General features: G+C 37.3%; 1 protein-coding gene and 2 long non-coding RNA genes across 5 annotated transcripts in view; all 3 read left to right on the forward strand.

The window, feature by feature from the left end:
- Positions 1–6748: 6748 nt before the first annotated feature.
- Positions 6749–7284, forward strand: LOC138857759 (uncharacterized). Its single transcript, XR_011396932.1, has 2 exons — positions 6749–6938; positions 7010–7284. It is a non-coding gene; the product is annotated as an uncharacterized lncRNA (long non-coding RNA).
- Positions 7285–12686: 5402 nt separating this feature from the next.
- The window catches only part of Adi1 (acireductone dioxygenase 1), an 85485-nt gene continuing 79073 nt past the window's right edge, over positions 12687–19098 (forward strand). The window contains exon 1 of one of the 2 annotated variants that reach the window (XM_070111470.1): positions 12687–12918. In XM_070111470.1, the coding sequence (XP_069967571.1) occupies positions 12778–12918 (141 nt within the window). In that variant the 5' untranslated portion in view covers positions 12687–12777. Of the gene's footprint in view, positions 12919–18805; positions 19033–19098 lie in introns of those variants that run through there. The other variant, XM_070111469.1, reaches the window with a different exon arrangement.
- Positions 12931–14212, forward strand: LOC138857760 (uncharacterized). 2 transcript variants are annotated; one of them, XR_011396933.1, is made up of 2 exons: positions 12931–13112; positions 13813–14212. It is a non-coding gene; the product is annotated as an uncharacterized lncRNA (long non-coding RNA). The 2 variants fall into 2 exon arrangements; XR_011396934.1 differs by lacking the exon at positions 13813–14212 and adding an exon at positions 13435–13623.

A 19098-nucleotide genomic window follows, 5' to 3' on the forward strand; every position in this document is an offset into this window, starting at 1 on the left:
GGGCTAAGCCGCATCGATTCACCACGCGAAATCCTTTTCTTGCCTTTTTAGTGGCGATATAATTTTTTATTAAACATTGTGCCAAACATTAAGATTATTTGTTAAAAAAAAAGAGAAAATATATCCCAATAAATACTTCCTATCGAGTGAGTGTAAAACAAAACAGAATTTTTTTTATTAAAAGTTTAAATTGTGAACGTTCGGGCTCCTCACTAAGATGTATAAAGAATAAAAAGCTAACATGTACTTTTTTAACACTTGACCAATAATTATTGTGGTATTATTTGCCGCATTTTTGACTAGTATTAGGTAACTGAATACAGCGTTACCATCCTCCTTTTTTCCAATAAGATAGTTATTAAATTTTATTATAAAATGGTTGATGTAAATTTATGGTTATGGTTATTAATGTTATCTTCAGAAGCCAGACGGCAGTTGGACGGTATCCAGTGAAGAGTCGCTGGGACTACTAATGGATACCCACTTCTTAGGTTGTTATGAAAGCCATACAGTAGAATATACTTAAGACAGTGGAGCAGAAATACACTCCGCTGTTATAAACAGTGTCAGAAAGCAACCTACACTGGGCAATAAATAGCTTTAAGCCTTTCAAGTCGCCGGGACCAGACGGTCTATTCCCGGCTCAATTACAGCAGTCGCAGAATTACATAATGGATTGGCTAGTTACCATTCTTAAGGGGGCGCTGCAATTAAACTAGAAGCGTGGATCCTGACAATGAATAAGTTACTGTGGGATCTAGAAAAGAAGGGGGTACATGTTGTGGCCTACGCTGACGATGTGGCAGTATCTATCGGTTAGAAGTTAATTCCCGAATACTCTCGCAAACCTTATGCAAACGATCTTGGACGTTATAAACCGTTGGGCTGTATCGTGCAGATTAAACTCAAATGTTTGTAAGACAGAGCTAGTATTGTTCACCAGAGAGCATAACACTCCAGCAGTTACGGCGCCATTATTAAATGGTTGCAGATTAACAATTGGAGATAAGGCAAGCTACCTATTACTAATCTTAGCCAGGAAGCTTTCATGGAAACAAAACTTGGATGCTAGGGTGAAGAAAGCAGTCACAGCACTCTACACCTGTAAAAGGATGGTGGGCCACATGGAAAGTATACAAGCGGTGAGGCGTATGGAAAGTATACAAAGAGAAGCCAGTATATGCATTAGTGGAGCTCTTAAAACATCGCCAAGCCAGGCACTAAACGTCATCCTACATGTATTGCCAACAGACCTGTTCTGTAAGCAAGTGGCAGCAAAGTCAGCTTTCAGACTGAGGGAATCCTATCAATTCTAGAATACTTAGTTTATTCCCGTTTCTACCCAAAACCACGTATTTCTGCAATAAATAGAATTGAAGTTAAATTCGGTCCACAATATTGCCTTCCCCACCAGAGAGGAGTGGGAAAGGGTTGAGTTGGAAAGGAATGCAGGAATTAGCATCTACACGGATGGATCCAAACTAGAAAATCGAGTGAGAGATGGTGTCTTCTCTGCAACTTTAGACACCAAAATCGCCTTCCGCTTACCAGACAACTGCAGTGGTTTCCAGACGGAGATCACAGCAATCAAAGAAAGCCTTGTTGTATTGACAAAAAGTGTGCTCACATTTATAGGAGCATATATATTTATACGGATAGCCAAGCGGCCTTGAAATCACTCAAATATCCTATGGTCTCATCAAAGATAGCGAAAGAATATCTTGATCTATTAGAGGATCTAACATCCTTCTTCAGGAATAACCTGCCATGGGTTCCAGGGCATAGTAATATCCCTGGTAACTGCAAAGCAGATGAACTATTCAGAACAGGTATCACTCTACAATTAACCCCTGAAAAAGAGGGTATTTTTATAATTTACAATTTTAAAATAATGGAAAACTGTTTCCAAATTGTTGCATTGTCATCCTTGCCACGTGTGCAAAGTTTCAAGTTGATCAGACTTCTGGAAACCAGTGAAAATTTAGCTCTAATATTCCATTACATACATACATAATATAAGCGTGTTAAAAATAGAGTTTTTTTTTGTTAGTTGAATTTAGGATCAATTTCTTTATATAATTTTCAGCGCTTTTCTTACGTACTGCATCCTTCAATTGCAGGTGAGTAAAAGGAATGCGATTTGCTTGCCATTCACGTCTAGCTCGCCTCTTTTCAATTACAAGCTTTTATATCTAAACATTTATGATTCTTCTGAGACCAGGCGGCTTGTTAGTTTGGTTTGGTGTTGCTAAAACAACTGCTTTAGTTATTATTTCATTAAATTCGCGTATGCTTTAGTCAATATCTCTTTCTAAGTTTATTCTGTAATCAATATTAATGTGGCTACTGATATAGTTTTTATATTTAACCAGTCGTTCTATGGGATGTTAAACCCACTTTTGGTAATACAACCAAGCGTTGTTCGCATAGATTTATTAGTACACGAGAATAATCAGAAGATAAATCAGTACATGTATCTACAGTTATAAGCGATCTATATTTTTAATTAGAGCAAAATCTATTAAATGTGGTATTTATTATGTCAAGATTATTGCGCCTATTGATAATAGTTTAGTACAGCTGTCTTTCTTTTGGATTAATTAGACGTGAGCCCCAATACATATGCTTGGCATTGTAATCACCACCTGCTAGAAATCTATTTTCTAGTGAGCTAAAAAGTCTTTAAATTAGCAATCTGTAATTTAAAAACGAGGTGGGTAGTATATAGCCGTCAGGTTTCATTTACTACTGCCATTTTTTAAAGGTATTGTTGTAGCTTGTAATTGGGCTGTATCATGAGATTCTAAAGCATGGTGGTTTAATCGATTTCTAACCAACACTGCTGTTCCACCATGCGTCTTTCCATCTGGGTGATTTGTCCCAGTCCCCTCTGTACAATATCGCAGAGTGTGTCTACGAATTTACCCCTAGCTAAGATAACAACTACGGAACTTTGGATCTCCGAGGTTAGCTGATACAGGGCAGTATTTGTTGATCTGCCTGCCCTGTGATCATGCTGCTTCGCATGAAGCGGTGAAGCCTTCAGCACCTTCGATCGTATTTCGTGGTGTATGATCTTTTCTATACTATTAAGCAGGAAGGAAGTAAGACTGATTGGCCTGAAAGATTTTGCCAATGCGTAGTCTTTCCTTCCTACTTTGGGTATGAAGTCACCTTTGCGGTGCGCCATGGTTCTGGGATATATGCCAGCGCTAGGCTATCCCTCATCAGCCGAACAAGGTGGGGCAGTAGTACCTGCTCCCCCAGTTGCAGAAATGCTGGAAGAATGCCATCCGCACCCGGTGACTTAAATCTTTCAAAGGGGACCAAAGCCCACTTGATAGAGTCTGCAGTGAAGAGCTGTTTTGCGACTATCCAATCTAAGCGTGATGACTTTCATTCGACCATAGATCGGATCTGGTCCTCTTGAATTGTCTCCGGGAAATGCGCAAGTAGAAGGGCCGTGGCTCTTTTTTCTGCGCTGGACGTATATGCCCCCATGTGGCGGAGTGGTGCATATATGCCCCCCTCTGCCGCTTGGTGTTGGGCGGCTGTCTTTTCGCAACCTCGCCCTGCGGGATGAGTTGCGTTTACTGAGCAGTGGCCTCGATTACCGCCTTTTCGCTTCTTAATGGCCGCGGTATTCCCACCCTTCCGCTTATCTAAAGCAGGGAAAGCACTGTCGCCTCTCATCCTGTTACACGTTAGTTTTTCGGCTTCCTCCGGAGTTCTTCCCTCCTGGAGGTGCCTCAGGTACCACTTCAGGCTGGCACCGCTCATGCCTTTCCTTCTTGGATCATTCTGTCCTCCAGGACACCCAGTTGGTGGTAGTCGGGTAGTCTGCCTCCCCTCTTCCTTCCACGTTTGCTATCCCCTCCGGTGGACGCCCGTTACGACTCCTCTGTATGCAAGCAATTGATCCTGCTCAAGAGAGTCTCCGAGGGTTTCGCCTTATCAGCACTGGCCGCAGTACAAATCGCCTGCTGAGCGCTGCTGCACGAGAGCATGTCATCGTCGTCATCCCTGGCATGCTTCTCGAACAAAGCACGCTCCTCTGGCGAAAGAGCGTTCAGGAAGCTGAACTTGCGTTTAGCCACCGATTCACCCTTACCTGTAACGACACTTTTGTTTCCGTCCTTGTCCAAATTCGTTCGCTGTTGTTGTTGCCTAGTTCCATTGGTTTTTGTTGTTGTTGTGTTTGTTGTTTGTAGGTTGTTCATCTTGTTCGTACGACCCTTGGCTCGATATAGCGAGCCGCCGGGTCAGCTTTTGTAGAGCGGAACAAAGAGTCCGCCGCGCCAGAGCCACATGACGCGGTAAGGCCACCGTTACTTCCCAATGCGGCCCGGTGTTGGGAAGGTCCCGTTAGACTACTGCCAAATTTACCTCCTGGCTGCAAATCATCCAATGGGCACGGGAGTCGCATAACACCCTGGATTAGGAGGTGGCAGCTCTTGGTTGCAGCTAGTTCGGAAAAAGAAATTTTAACAAGCCTGTTAGCCTTTTGGCTTATATTTTTATGCGTTTATATGCAATCATATTTATTGATATAAATTTCAGCAATCGGACTTTTATGCATGCATGCAAAACTGATGACTCTAATTAAATTATGTAATTTTCAAAATAATATTTATAGTCAATTTGGGCATTTAATAATTTTATTTAGTTTTTACATTATATTCATTCCTAATAAATATTTTGTATTATAATTGTTACTAATAGCGATTAAATTTTTTAAAACGTATACATATGTCATATTTGTGTATGCCTGCACATGTGCATTTGAATGCAAGCTTTCAGAAATTCAAATCATAAATTTTTCGCTTATCAATACTCTACATGTGCGCGCATTGATTTATATGTACACATATATGTATATATGACATTGCCTAAAAAATACTGCATACACAAACCAACTTATATATGTACATATATGCGTACACATTTAAATATGTCACCCGCAAAACTACAAACATTGTTCTACAAAAACAACAATCGTCACAAGTCGATATGTCAGCCAAATAGCCAAAGCCCAAATTTATAGTAAATCACACAACAACAACATTTTCATTCATGAACGCAGGCGTACTTTCAAAAAGTAACCTCGCTTCATTCATAAAACAGACACCCTCTCATCCGCCCCGAGCATGCTTTTGCCTAAAAGCGTCTTTTCGCGACGATGGCAAAAGCTAACAATCATAAATTGAACAAATTTCTGATGTTCTTTCGAGAAGGGAAAAGTGACAATCCCGTAAAACAAAGAATACATAGTGTCAAAAGTTGCAACAAAGCTTTATTTTAGAATTTTAAATATTTTTCCGTGGCTTACAAATATCTGTGTCAATATGTATGCATGCTCATATATTAACATACATATTCGGCACTTCGACACTTCGACTTTTTGACATAAAAAAACACATATAATAATAAATAAATGATAGTTCGGTAATAATATAATATTGACGAAAAATTTATATAGTTAATAGATCGATTCATAGATTCCGCTACTATCATAAAATCAAAGCGTTAAAAATCATTCTAATTCAAATTCAGAAGAATGTACGAAGTGATATCAATATTAAAAATATGTTGGATGGAAATTATTCCCTCCAGGAAGAAATTCTGTATCTGCGACTGTAATCAGTGTACATATTTACATATGTTTCATAACGACAAATTAACAAACATAACGGGTACTTTCACAATTGTTTACATGCATACAGAATTTTAAATACATATATATATTTATAAAAATATTTGCGACCGCTTGGTCTTCTCTTACGGGGTTATGTCAAGCAAGAGGTGTACATAATCAAACCCAGAAATCTGACTGAACTGCAGCAGTCCATTAAATAGATAATTGAGGCAATCCCGATTTCAACCCTTCAGCCCGCAATTAATAATTTTCTAATTAGGCTGAGCATGGAAGTCATTAACGGTCCATAATTTTTAAAAATAATTAATTATATAAAATAAAATAAAATTTTCTATACAATAAAAACAAAAATGTAATACATTGATCAAAAAAAAAGTTATTACGGTTTATATTTGTAGCACGGTGCGTGAGCCACCCTGTATATTCAGAATACTTTTAAATTATATGCAAAGTCGTTTGCGCATTTTAAATAAACAAATCTGTAAGCGTACATTTCTTAACATTGAAATTAGCATTATTTTTCACATTTAAAATGCTCAATTCCGCTGTTTTTGAGTCCGCATGGGGTTAAACTCTGGTTTAAATTCGCTTATAATCTGTTTGTGGTGAAATCCTCTAATGTTGTCGAGTAACCCTCCGTCAAGCGGACCATTTTGACAATCAGCACACCATAAACATTCCCTATGATCTACGTTCTCTGGTCTTTACTGCTTGTTTTGGCGCTCATTATCGTTAAATTCTCTTTTGATGTAGCTTATTGAGTTCACACAAGCCACACGAGTCCTACAACTTGATTCATGAACGCGTTGCATAAAATTATTTTTAATAATCTAATTTTAATCATTATTCACCCTTTTTACACATTTCTATTATATTATCCATATTTGCGTATTTCTACGTACAACAAATCTATTTCAATATTATAAAGAAAAGTAGGAATAATATTATACATGTGAATGTATGTTTGTTTATTACGTTTTCATGCGTAAACCACGTAACCGATCATCATGAAACTTTGTACACATATGTCTGATGGTACATATTAGAAAAATCATAGGATATGTATCATAATAAACATAATTATTTTTTACAAATTGTGAACAAATATTTTGGCAGATATGTTTGTAAAATAAATTTTAAAATTTAAAAAAATTATTTGGGTAAATATGATTGTTTCCCGAAAATTTTCAAAATGTAATAAAACAAAAATGCATTAAAAGCGTAAATCAGACAAAATTGGGATTTTCTGGTTACCCCTACCAACAAGAAGATGATCATCGCGGTATAATATTCATATATATACTATGTGTTTAGTTATTTTTTTCTGTTAATAATCTTTGATGTTTGTTTAAGGGATTTAATACGAGCGAAGACGTGGGAAAATATAGTAATTAATAAAATTAAAATTTCCGAACCTACTGTTAATATTAATTTGAAACCGAGCGCTATTGAAGTCATGGCAAGAATTTAAAAATGAAAAGGGATACCAAATTGCGTAGCAGCGAACAGTTACGAACAAGAACACAAAGCGGTTTGCCCGAGCGGCACGGTAAAAATTCCCACAATAGCCGATTCTACGTTACCGGAATTGACCCAAATTTCATCCGGCCATGGGCTGTTATTTCAGCGATCTAACCCTGTTTGGATCGGTAAGTTTTAGTCAGGTCATGCTGCTAACACAAAACTGCGATACCTGCCTCAACGGCTGTGCAATCTGCAACATGTTCGCGCACTCCGCCGCCACTTCAGTCGAGTGGTCAAAAAAGGACCTCCACGGCCCTAAGGGGCTCACGCAGGCAGTATGACTCCCAGTCTGACCTATCCCCCCAACCTTCATCCCGCTCCAATCGTCATGCGAGAACCACTCAGCAAACTCCTGGTTCCTCGTGCAATCTGTTCCGTGTGTCAGACCGTCATACGTCGGAACGTCACATCAGTGAAGTGCAATTCTTATACTGGTTGTGTCACTTTCCATCGTGTTCCGGCCTACGCACCACACGTGAGCAAGAACCGCCACCTACACGTACCTCCCTCACTCCCAGGATCATCACAAGACACCCTAGACAAACCCGACTCCATCAATTCAACTGCAACGGACGCTAGAGCAAGTTAGAGGAGATAGTTGCATTTATGACCCGGGAACGCGTATCGATAGCTCCGGTCCAAGAAACTAAGCTAAACAGCCGTTCAGATCTTCTGAGTTGTACAGGTTTGCGAGTGAGGTAACGGTGGAGTCCTAGCCTTCATACTTCATAACATCGTGCAATATCGTCCAATCTAATGGTGATATCGACCGCAAGGATACTATCCTTAAATTTCAGCGAATACCGATCCGGTTAGGCGATGCCGAGCACGAGATATTCAGTAAATACATCACCCAGGTTACATGTTGCCCAAAGGGTAATACATAGGTGCGCTACTTCGTTGTGAAAAACATATGGTGGAACAGATTGACTATTCGACAATCTGCACAATGAATGACGAAGCCCCACCAGCATTATGGGAACCTGTAATAGCTCGCTGAATATTACCATCGCTAGCAGTGGTCTGATAAATAGCAAAACCTGGCGACGAGTGCTAACTCTCGCATCAGACCACTTGCCCATAATAATATAGATCGAGAAACCCTCCGACTTTATTTTGGGGACAACCGCATCTTTATAACCTTTTACAAAGCTCACTGAGTCGGCTTCACAGAATTTACCGAGAGTACCTTCGCCGCACTATCCATTCCTACGGACGTCATCGTTGGTGAGCCTCATTTCCTCAAGGTGATCGCTGCTACTGCACGCTTCATACCGGTTGGAAAAATCGCGAAACTCCGCTCTAATTTCCCGGCCGAAGCAGCTGTATTAGCCAAAGAGTGCGACACCTTACTCCATGCCGATTCCTGTGATTCCCGAATAAGGGATTTCAATTTGGAAATTCGGCAAACGGTAAATCAGCATAAGCGAACAAAATGGATAGAGCATTTAAGTCTTGCAACCTCTCCTCCGGTGATAACTAGCTTTGGACTACTGTCAAGGCCTTCTCTATTCCGAGAGCAATTTCAGCACTGCCCCGTTTGGCAGACAAGACCCAACGAGGTGTTACCCGGCAGCTGCGCAAAATGTCAGTTATCATCCGATAACTCTCCTTTCCCCAGTAGTGAAGACATTTGAGGCCTTGCTACTCTTGACATTCACTCACTACATGAGTCTAGCAGACCAGGAGCACGGCTTCCAAAAAATGCACAGTTCCATCACAGCAGTTAGCGTCATAAACACCCATATAGTTCATGGCCTAAACCAAAAACCACCCAGTCAGAGAACGATCCTCGAGCGTTGGACTTGTCAAAAGCTTTTGACAGTCAACCACACAACGCTACTTGAGGACATCCAGGACTGAAGTGGTGGACTATAAACTACCTGCGCGATCTTTGACCTTTTTCGCTTCTTCTCTGCAAGGATCCTAACACTCTCCTCCACTAAATCCACAGCGAACATTTTCCCAACCTGGGCCAAGTACTACAGACTGGATCTAAATCTTATAGTCAATGGCGGTAAAATTTCGATAGTCATTAACCCTAAAATTTTAGGTGTAACATTTGACAGCCTGTCGCTTGCCGGTAGCTCAAGGAAAAGACGAAGAAACGTTGCTGGCAACTTTCAAAGCAGTCGGCCGGTCGGTCTTAAATTACGCTGCCCCGATATAGCCTGAATGTAGTGCAACGTAGACGAAGAAGCTTCAGATATGTCAGAACACTGCACTCCGGACTATAACGGGATGCCTCTTGACGTCCCCAATAAAACACCTACATAGTGGGCCCGTATGCCCCCGGTTAAGGAACATAACGAGCTCCTCTCCAAGCAGTTTTTACTGAGATATTTTCGTAGAAACTACCCCGACAGAAGTCTGCTTGAAGTGGATCCAGACCAGTGGAGCCATCAACACCTTCACCGACTCCTTCTCAGTGAATGGCGTACTTGGAGACAAACCACCGAGAGCTCGAGTTGTGACGAAAATGTAGAGTGACCCTTGCGCAACTTCGTTCTGGATTTTTTAGCAGGTTAAACTCCCACCCATCCAGAATCGACCCCGACATACTATATATATGTCCTGCATGCAATCAGTTTCCACATGACACTAGTCAACACGACGGGTCGGCTTTAGAATAACGTCCCACGCTTTCGTGGATAAAATGGGTATGGGCGGATAGAGGAGATCCTCCAGATCAAGAATATATATAGATATAGCCGCGGAAAACTTATAGTTTTCGAGATATTTACGTTTAAAGTTGAAAATTTCAACTATTTAAAGTACGTATTTTTGCGATTTAAAATGAATTATACACTTATATTTTTCACTTTTATATCCACTAACACTTGACTAATTCGTTTTTAGAAATTTTTTTTATATTAGATGCTGCAAAAAATAGCTTTATTCCAATATTTAAATTATTCTTCAATTTTATTAATTTTAACAATAACAAAATGGTTGTGAATGTCAAAACATCAGTGTTGCCATACTAATATATTTGGTAAACGAAGAAAAATAAAATAAACAGAGAGATTGTACCCTAGATACAGGAAACAACGCAAAAAGAAGTTCTGCGCAAACAACCTTGATACACCCCGGTGTTGGACCGACCAGGGTTATTTTTTTCAAGCGCGGCCGAAGGCCGCCAACGCAAAAAGAAGTTCTGCGCGAAAAATATTTTGATACACCCCGGTGTTGGACCGGCCAGGGTTATTTTTTTTGAAGCGCGGCCGAAGGCCGCCAACGCAAAAAGAAGTTCTACAAGAAAAAGTAATATTGTCATAGAGGATATAACATAATACTTAACATCAATGCTTTGTAATAGTTTATTTCTCTAGGTTTAGGATTCCTGTATTTGGGGTATTGTCTGTTTTAATTTCTTTCAGTTCAATTACAAAAGATGTCGATAAGGTAACACTGGTTATTTGAAATTTTGCAACCCTTTTGTTATTGTCAGAATTAATAGAATTTAACAATAATTTAATTATTGAATTAAACTATTTTTGCACTATATAATGTAAAATAAATGTGTACAAACGAATTAGTGAAGTGTTAGTGGATATAAAAGTGGAAAATATAAGTGTATAACTCATTCGAAATGGGAAAAATGCGTACTTTAAATAGTCGAAATTTTGAACTTTAAACCCAAATATCTCGAAAACTATAAGTTTTCCCAACACGACTCCTCACACACCCTTCTCCCTATGGTCCGACCTCGTTGAAATAGCTCGTTTCCTGGGCCTCCTAATAGATGACCTCAATGAAAACCAAACTGAAACTTACCAACATCGACACGGTATCTTCGTCTTTTCTCGTCGTCCTATATTAAATACCGGTAACATATGCATACATTTGTATGCACATACTTAGGTATAAAGTTAAATACAAATGTTCTTGGTTAGTTTTCGTTTTGCTTATCGCTAATTTACTCCCTCAAGAATGCACGAACTGCGATTACATGGGGACTCTTTTGACCCTAATTATCAGCAAATTATCTTTTGGTGTCGCTCTGTGCATTCACACGAGACAAGAGTTCAGCAACTTAAATCGAGTTTTTCTGTCATTCCTTTTCATACAATTTTCGCAAATGTTTGTGCGGTTCGGCTACGCGACACTTAGAGTGTGTTGCATATTTCATTTGTACCAATATTTTTAAGTCCAACTTTATAACAGGAATCTCCTAACCTTTAAATATAAAAAACCCATATTGGTTTTATTCCATATTTTTTTCTATTTATTTTGAAACATCCTTGAATAAGTTACAATTCTTGTTTTAAATAAAATGATATTCGAACTAAATTCTTTGCGGTAATGTGGTAAGTTATCAAAACTTGGAATTGAATTTTGAGTATCTTAATTTTCTCCTTATTTCCAATTTTTCAATATATTTCGATTATTCTATGCATACATATTTGCATACCACACACAAAAAATAGATAACAGCATCCAAATTTCTGAACGAATGGTATAGGTTCATTTGAAACCGGGCGCTTTTGCAGCCATTCAAAGCATTTGATAGTGAAAGGAATGCTGAAAAGGGTAGCAGCAAGCTGTTACAAACAAGAACACAAAGTGTGCCACCCGAAACCGAGTGGCACGGTCCCTTCGTCTTTCCTCGTCGTCGCCTCGTCCACAATAAACCGGTTTGGGATACAAAAGAATCTGTGTATGAACTGGCTCATACTAATTAAATATGTTTCCACATATTTGTACATACATACGTATGTACATATGTACTATATGTACTGTAAATCGTTTGCCTATGGTTGATAAAAAGACTGCGCTTCTGCTCATTAGATCATTGTATAAGCCTACAAGTAGCCAGAGAATCAGCTGTTTTAATATGTGTGTGAAACAGCCGTGATCACCTGATCGAATATGCCTTTTTTTGACACAGAGTTTTAAATAAAAGGTTGTAGAGTAACAATTTGCCCGTAAAATGGAAATATATGGAAAACTGGCGCCAATAGTTATATATATTCGTGATCTGGAGAATCTCCTCTATCCAACCATACCCCTCTTAACCCTGAAATCGTGGGATGCTAAACTAAAGTTTTCCCATTGCTTTTCCTCACCACCTCTGAGGTTGTAATATAGGCGCGTTACAGACCTTTTTTTGGGTGTTTGTTTCCCCAGGACTAAACCGGTAAACTAAGAATTTAAATATTCAACAGACAAAGAATTTTCACTCACAAAAACATAAACATGTAAGTTAAAAAAGATAAAATTGGAAACATTTAATAATATTTCAATACAATAAATAATAATTTAAATAATACTATGTAAATTTAATCTTTAGGAATTAAAACAACCGAAAAATATTTTAATATGGAATAAAAACATTCTTAAAGGTATTAATTTTAAAACATAACACGGCAACACACTAGAGCAGATTTCTGTCATTTGATCGTTTTAGTAGTAGAATATTGGTTGGCAACCCGTACAAAGTGTGATTTTAGTAGCAGAATATTGGTTGGCAACCCGTACCAAGTTGATTTTAGTAGTAGAATTTTCGAGGCAACCCGTACCAAGTGGGATATTTTTGCGTGTGTACTAGTGAAAATCTTAGGATTGGCTACTTGTAGATTTATACAATGAATTAGATGTTCAGTGGTTTCAAAATGGTAAAGGTGTGGTATATGGATAATGAAGAAAATGACCCACGTTTGGAGCATCATAAAAGCCCTCCCGAATATCTGTCACTAGAAAATCTTCACGAAGAAACAGGCGTAGAACACTTTGCCGTAAGTATTTTGTAAACATTCATGTCATTTGGCGAAGTTGTCGATACTTGTCCAACACGTTTGCCGATTAGTGAGGGTGCTAAACATTTGATAATATAGTAATTAATGTGCATACGTGTGTATGTATATAGCAATTAGTACGCATGTGAGAAAACACAGTAATAGTTTATTAAGGGATTACTTCAAAATATACGGTAATAATAAAATTAAATGTGGTAAATGTATAAGGGGGAAAACTTTAGTTTAGCATCCCGCGATTTCAGGGTTAAGAGGGGTATGGTTGGATAGAGGAGATTCTCCAGATCACGAATATATATAATTATTGCCACCGGAAACTTATAGTTTTCGAGATGTTTGCATTTTAAGTTGAAAGTTTCACAAATTTTATTTTACAGTTTCTCGATTTATGGTTAACTTTTCTTTTATATTATGCACTTATTACCACACCAACACTTCACTACAATGTCTCTACATATTTATTTTATAATAAATATTTAAATATTTGCTTTAAATAAGCATTTAATTTTTACACAATTTTCGTTATATGAACAATAACAAATGGGTTCCATGTTGTCAGATAATAAGTGTTGCCATATCCAAACGAATGAAAGCAATCAAACTAAATAAAAAACCCAATTACCCTCTACAAAATATTAAGAACTAAATTTTCCATTTTAATAAAAGAAAAAGGTTTTATGGCTTAAACGTATGTTTTATTGCATGCGATAATTTCACAAATGGATCATGATGCTGATTTGCTATATTTTTACGCCATATGTATTCATATATCAGATTTTCAAAATCTTCACTGTTATTATAATTATCCTTAATAAAAATTGAAGTTTAAAGAGAGTGATATACCCTCTTTAACATTCCTTTTTTTTTTTTGTTTAGATTTCTTATTTGCACTGGCGGCCTTCGGCCGAGCTTCGAAAAAATAACTCTGGTCGGTCCAACACCGGGGTGTTCATAATTCAATCGCGTCAAACTCCTGTCTGCACTGGCTGGCTTCGGCCGCGCTTCAAAAAAATAACCCTGGTTGGGCCAACACCAGGGTGTTCATAATTTAATCGCGTCAAATTTCTTTTCGCACTGGCGGCCTTCGGCCGCGTTTCAAAAAAATAACCCTGGCCAATACAATACCATAATTTATCAATAGAAGGGAATGAACAAAATTTTAGTTCATGTATTTGGGGTATAATCCTCTTTTATTGTTCATTTTAATTCGCTTTCAAAATATAAATATATATATATATAATAGATATGGCAACACCTGTTAGCTGTCAACATGAAACCCATTTTTTATTCATATAACGAAAATTGTGTAAAAATTAAATGCTTATTTAAAGCAAAAACTTAAATATTTAATATAAAATAAATATGTAGAAACATTGAAGTGAAGTGTTAGTATATAATAAGTGCATAATATAAAAGACAAGTTAACCATAAATCGAGAAATTGTAAAATAATATTTGTGAAATCTTCAACTTAAAATGCAAATATCTCAAAAATTATAAGTTTCCGGCAATAATTATATATATTCGTGATCTGGAGAATCTCCTCTATTCAACCGTACTCCTCTTAACCCTGAAATCGTGGGATGCTAAACTAAAGCCGATCCGTATAAGGCCTAAGGAGGTCTCAAAAATGATTTTTTTTTTAAATCGTCTTATTTTGATGCGAATATTACAAATCCGTGAGCGGAAAGTGAATTTTTTCAATAATTTTTTTTTTCAAAAAAAAAAACCAAGATTAATTAATACATATGCATTAAAAATATAAAATTGTGATACATTAAAATTAATTCTTTTATTTTTTCCGCTGCTGAAAGGAGTTTGGTGCAAAAGAACTATGTACACCCCGGTGTTGGACCGACCAGGGTAATTTTTTTTGAAGCGCGGCCGAAGGGCGCCTGTACAGAAAGGAGTTTGACGGGATTGAATTATGAACACCCCGGTGTTGGACCGACAACGGTTATTTTTTTGAACGTAACCGAATGCCGCCAGTGCGGCGTAAAAGAAATTGTGACTGTTTAATTTCTTCAGTATTTTTTTCACAAGAAAATGTTTAACTCGCTGAACTGGTAATTACAGCAAATTGATATGAATTCTGAAGAATTTTGCCGCTACAACAAGACAACCAAGTGACTTAAAAAATATGTGCAAAGTGCATTAAATATATTTGTAAATATATACATAAATTATTGAAAAAATTCATTTTCCGCTCACGGACTTGTAATATTCGCGTCAAAATAAGACGATTTAAAAAAAAAAATTTATTTTTGAGGCCTCCTTAGTTGGTCTTATACATTTACCTTCAATATGTACATACATATGTACGAAGGAACCATGCCACCGGAGCACAATTATGAATGCAATGAGGGACACCAACATTGTATAAATCTACAAATAACCAATCCTAAGATTATCACTAACACACACGCATAAAAAGTCTAAGTGCCTCAAATCTGCTACAGTGTGTTGCCGTGTTATTTTTTTAAAATGTATAGCTTAAAGAATGTTTTTATTACTTATTCGATTTTTCGACTATCAAAATTCCCAAAGATTAAATTTGCATGTAATAAGTATATCGCTGTGTGTGGTTTAGAATATTTTGTAAATATTGTTTACTGATTAGTACACTGTTCTGATTATTATCAAGATGTTCATAAATTTGATACCATTGAAATCTTTTATATATATTTTAGTTTTTGTTGAAATAAATACAAGAATATTGTTTTGTCATGTATTTGTTATTGAACACAATTACTAATATAAATACTATCCATGAATTGTACCTGATTTTATATATAGAATTTTTTTTAGTTATATTTGTTATGAAAAGTAGATTGATTTAGAACGGCATATATTATATAGATGAATATAGGCCTAATGGGAACACACAAAAACGGCCGGTAACGCTCCTACATTGAATCCTCAGAGGTGGTGAGGAAAAACAATAAATATGCAATAAACTGAAAATAATGACAGCTAGTGACACACTAAGTTTTCAAAACTGGTGAACCCGCCAAAGGCGTTATGATTCTTTGGAGCGCAGTTTCATAACCCCTCCGTGTGCTATGAACGATTTCCTAGCAAACCATCAGTATGGCTTATGAAAAGTGCACAGCACCACCACAGCACTTAGCGTCATAAACACCCAGATAGTTCATGTCCTAAACCAAAAACCACCCCGTGAGAGGACGATCCTCGTAACGTTGGACTTGTCAAAAGCACAGTCAACCACACAACGCTACTTGAGGACATCCAGGGCTGAAGCGGTTGACTATTAACTACCTGAGCGGTCTTTGACCTTTCTCGATTCTTCTCTGCAAGGAGCCTAACACACTCCCGCACTAAATCCACAGCGACAATTTTCACAAACTGGACTTCAATAACCCTAAACTTTTAGGTGTTACATTTTACAGCCTGTGCTCCTTCACTCCTCACACGACTAGTCCAGTCATTTAAGCTTAAATTAGGTAAGAATCTCGGAATTCAGATACCCAGCTGTAAGTCTGTAAATACTTGTATATTGACACCCTAAAAGTTGTCTTAAAACTTACATATGGTAGGGTGTACGCAACTATTAAATTTCAAGGTCAAAGGTCACAAAAATCAGTTTTTTGCGCTTTTTTTTTTGTAAATATCTCATTTCCTATGGGTTTTTTGCTAAGTTTCCCGCGGCTATATCTATATATATTCTTGATCTGGAGGATCTCCTCTATCCGCTCATACCCATTTTATCCCCGAAAGCGTGGGACGTTATACTAAAGTTTTCCCAACACGACTCCTCACACACCCTTCTCCCTATGGTCTGACCTCGTTGAAATAGCTCGTTTCCTGGGCCTCCTAATAGATGACCTCAATGACAACCAAACTGAAACTTACCAACAGCGACACGGTATCTTCGTCTTTTCTCGTCGTCCTATATTAAAAACCGGTTTGTGCGACAAAACAGTCCTCACGTGAACACAGTCTAAAGAAACTAATGAGGTCTTAATTTGTATGATTTTTCTATGTAATTTCTCCAATGATTTAAAAAAGAGGACCTCAATTTATTTGCATATTGCGTATTGACCAACTTTATGAAGTATTTCGGTATTCGATACGTGCTGAATTAAATGAACTTACAAATGCATTTATGTTAACAAAATGATTTAAAAATCACTAACATATGCATACATTTGTATGCACAGACTTAGGTATAAAGTTAAATACAAATGTTCTTGGTTAGTTTTCGTTTTGCTTATCACTAATTTACTCCCTCAAGAATGCACGAACTGCGATTACATGGGGACTCTTTTGACCCTAATTATCAGCAAATTATCTTTTGGTGTCGCTCTGTGCATTCACACGAGACAAGAGTTCAGCAACTTAAATCGAGTTTTTCTGTCATTCCTTTTCATACAATTTTCGCAAATGTTTGTGCGGTTCGGCTACGCGACACTTAGAGTGTGTTGCATATTTCATTTGTATGAATACCCGCTACTAATATTTTTAAGTCCAACTTTATAACAGGAATCTCCTAACCTTTAAATATTAAAAACCCATATTGGTTTTATTCCATATTTTTTTCTATTTATTTTAAAACATCCTTGAATAAGTTACAATTCTTGTTTTAAATAAAATGATATTCGAACTAAATTCTTTGCGGTAATGTGATAAGTTATCAAAACTTGGAATTGAATTTTGAGTATCTTAATTTTCTCCTTATTTCCAATTTTTCAATATATTTCGATTATTCTATGCATACATATTTGCATACCACACACAAAAAATAGATAACAGCATCCAAATTTCTGAACGAATGGTATAGGTTCATTTGAAACCGGGCGCTTTTGCAGCCATTCAAAGCATTTGAAAGTGAAAGGAATGCTGAAAAGGGTAGCAGCAAGCTGTTACAAACAAGAACACAAAGTGTGCCACCCGAAAACGAGTGGCACGGTCCCTTCGTCTTTCCTCGTCGTCGCCTCGTCCACAATAAACCGGTTTGGGATACAAAAGAATCTGTGTATGAACTGGCTCATACTAATTAAATATGTTTCCACATATTTGTACATACATACGTATGTACATATGTACTATATGTACTGTAAATCGTTTGCCTATGGTAGATAAAAAGACTGCGCTTCTGCTCTTTAGATCACAGTAATTAGATCATTGTATAAGCCTACAAGTAGCCAAAGAATCAGGTGTTTTCCTATGTGTGTGAAACAGCCGTGATCACCTGATCGAATATGCCTTTTTTTGGCACAGAGTTTTAAATAAAAGGTTGTAGAGTAACAATTTGCACGTAAAATGGAAATATATGGAAAACTGTACGTTTGCGGCGCCAATAGTTATATATATTCGTGATCTGGAGAATCTCCTCTATCCAACCATACCCCTCTTAACCCTGAAATCGTGGGATGCTAAACTAAAGTTTTCCCATTGCTTTTCCTCACCACCTCTGAGGTTGTAATATAGGCGCGTTACAGACCTTTTTTGGGTGTTTGTTTCCCCAGGACTAAACCGGTAAACTAAGAATTTAAATATTCAACAGACAAAGAATTTTCACTCACAAAAACATAAACATGTAAGTTAAAAAAGATAAAATTGGAAACATTTAATAATATTTCAATACAATAAATAATAATTTAAATAATACTATGTAAATTTAATCTTTAGGAATTAAAACAACCGAAAAATATTTTAATATGGAATAAAAACATTCTTAAAGGTATTAATTTTAAAACATAACACGGCAACACACTAGAGCAGATTTCTGTCATTTGATCGTTTTAGTAGTAGAATATTGGTTGGCAACCCGTACAAAGTGTGATTTTAGTAGCAGAATATTGGTTGGCAACCCGTACCAAGTTGATTTTAGTAGTAGAATTTTCGAGGCAACCCGTACCAAGTGGGATATTTTTGCGTGTGTACTAGTGAAAATCTTAGGATTGCCTACTTGTAGATTTATACAATGAATTAGATGTTCAGTGGTTTCAAAATGGTAAAGGTGTGGTATATGGATAATGAAGAAAATGACCAACGTTTGGAGCATCATAAAAGCCCTCCCGAATATCTGTCACTAGAAAATCTTCACGAAGAAACAGGCGTAGAACACTTTGCCGTAAGTATTTTGTAAACATTCATGTCATTTGGCGAAGTTATCGATACTTGTCCAACACGTTTGCCG

The sequence above is a fragment of the Bactrocera oleae genome, chromosome 6 (genome assembly GCF_042242935.1).
Source record: "Bactrocera oleae isolate idBacOlea1 chromosome 6, idBacOlea1, whole genome shotgun sequence".
Classification (NCBI taxonomy): domain Eukaryota; kingdom Metazoa; phylum Arthropoda; class Insecta; order Diptera; family Tephritidae; genus Bactrocera; species Bactrocera oleae.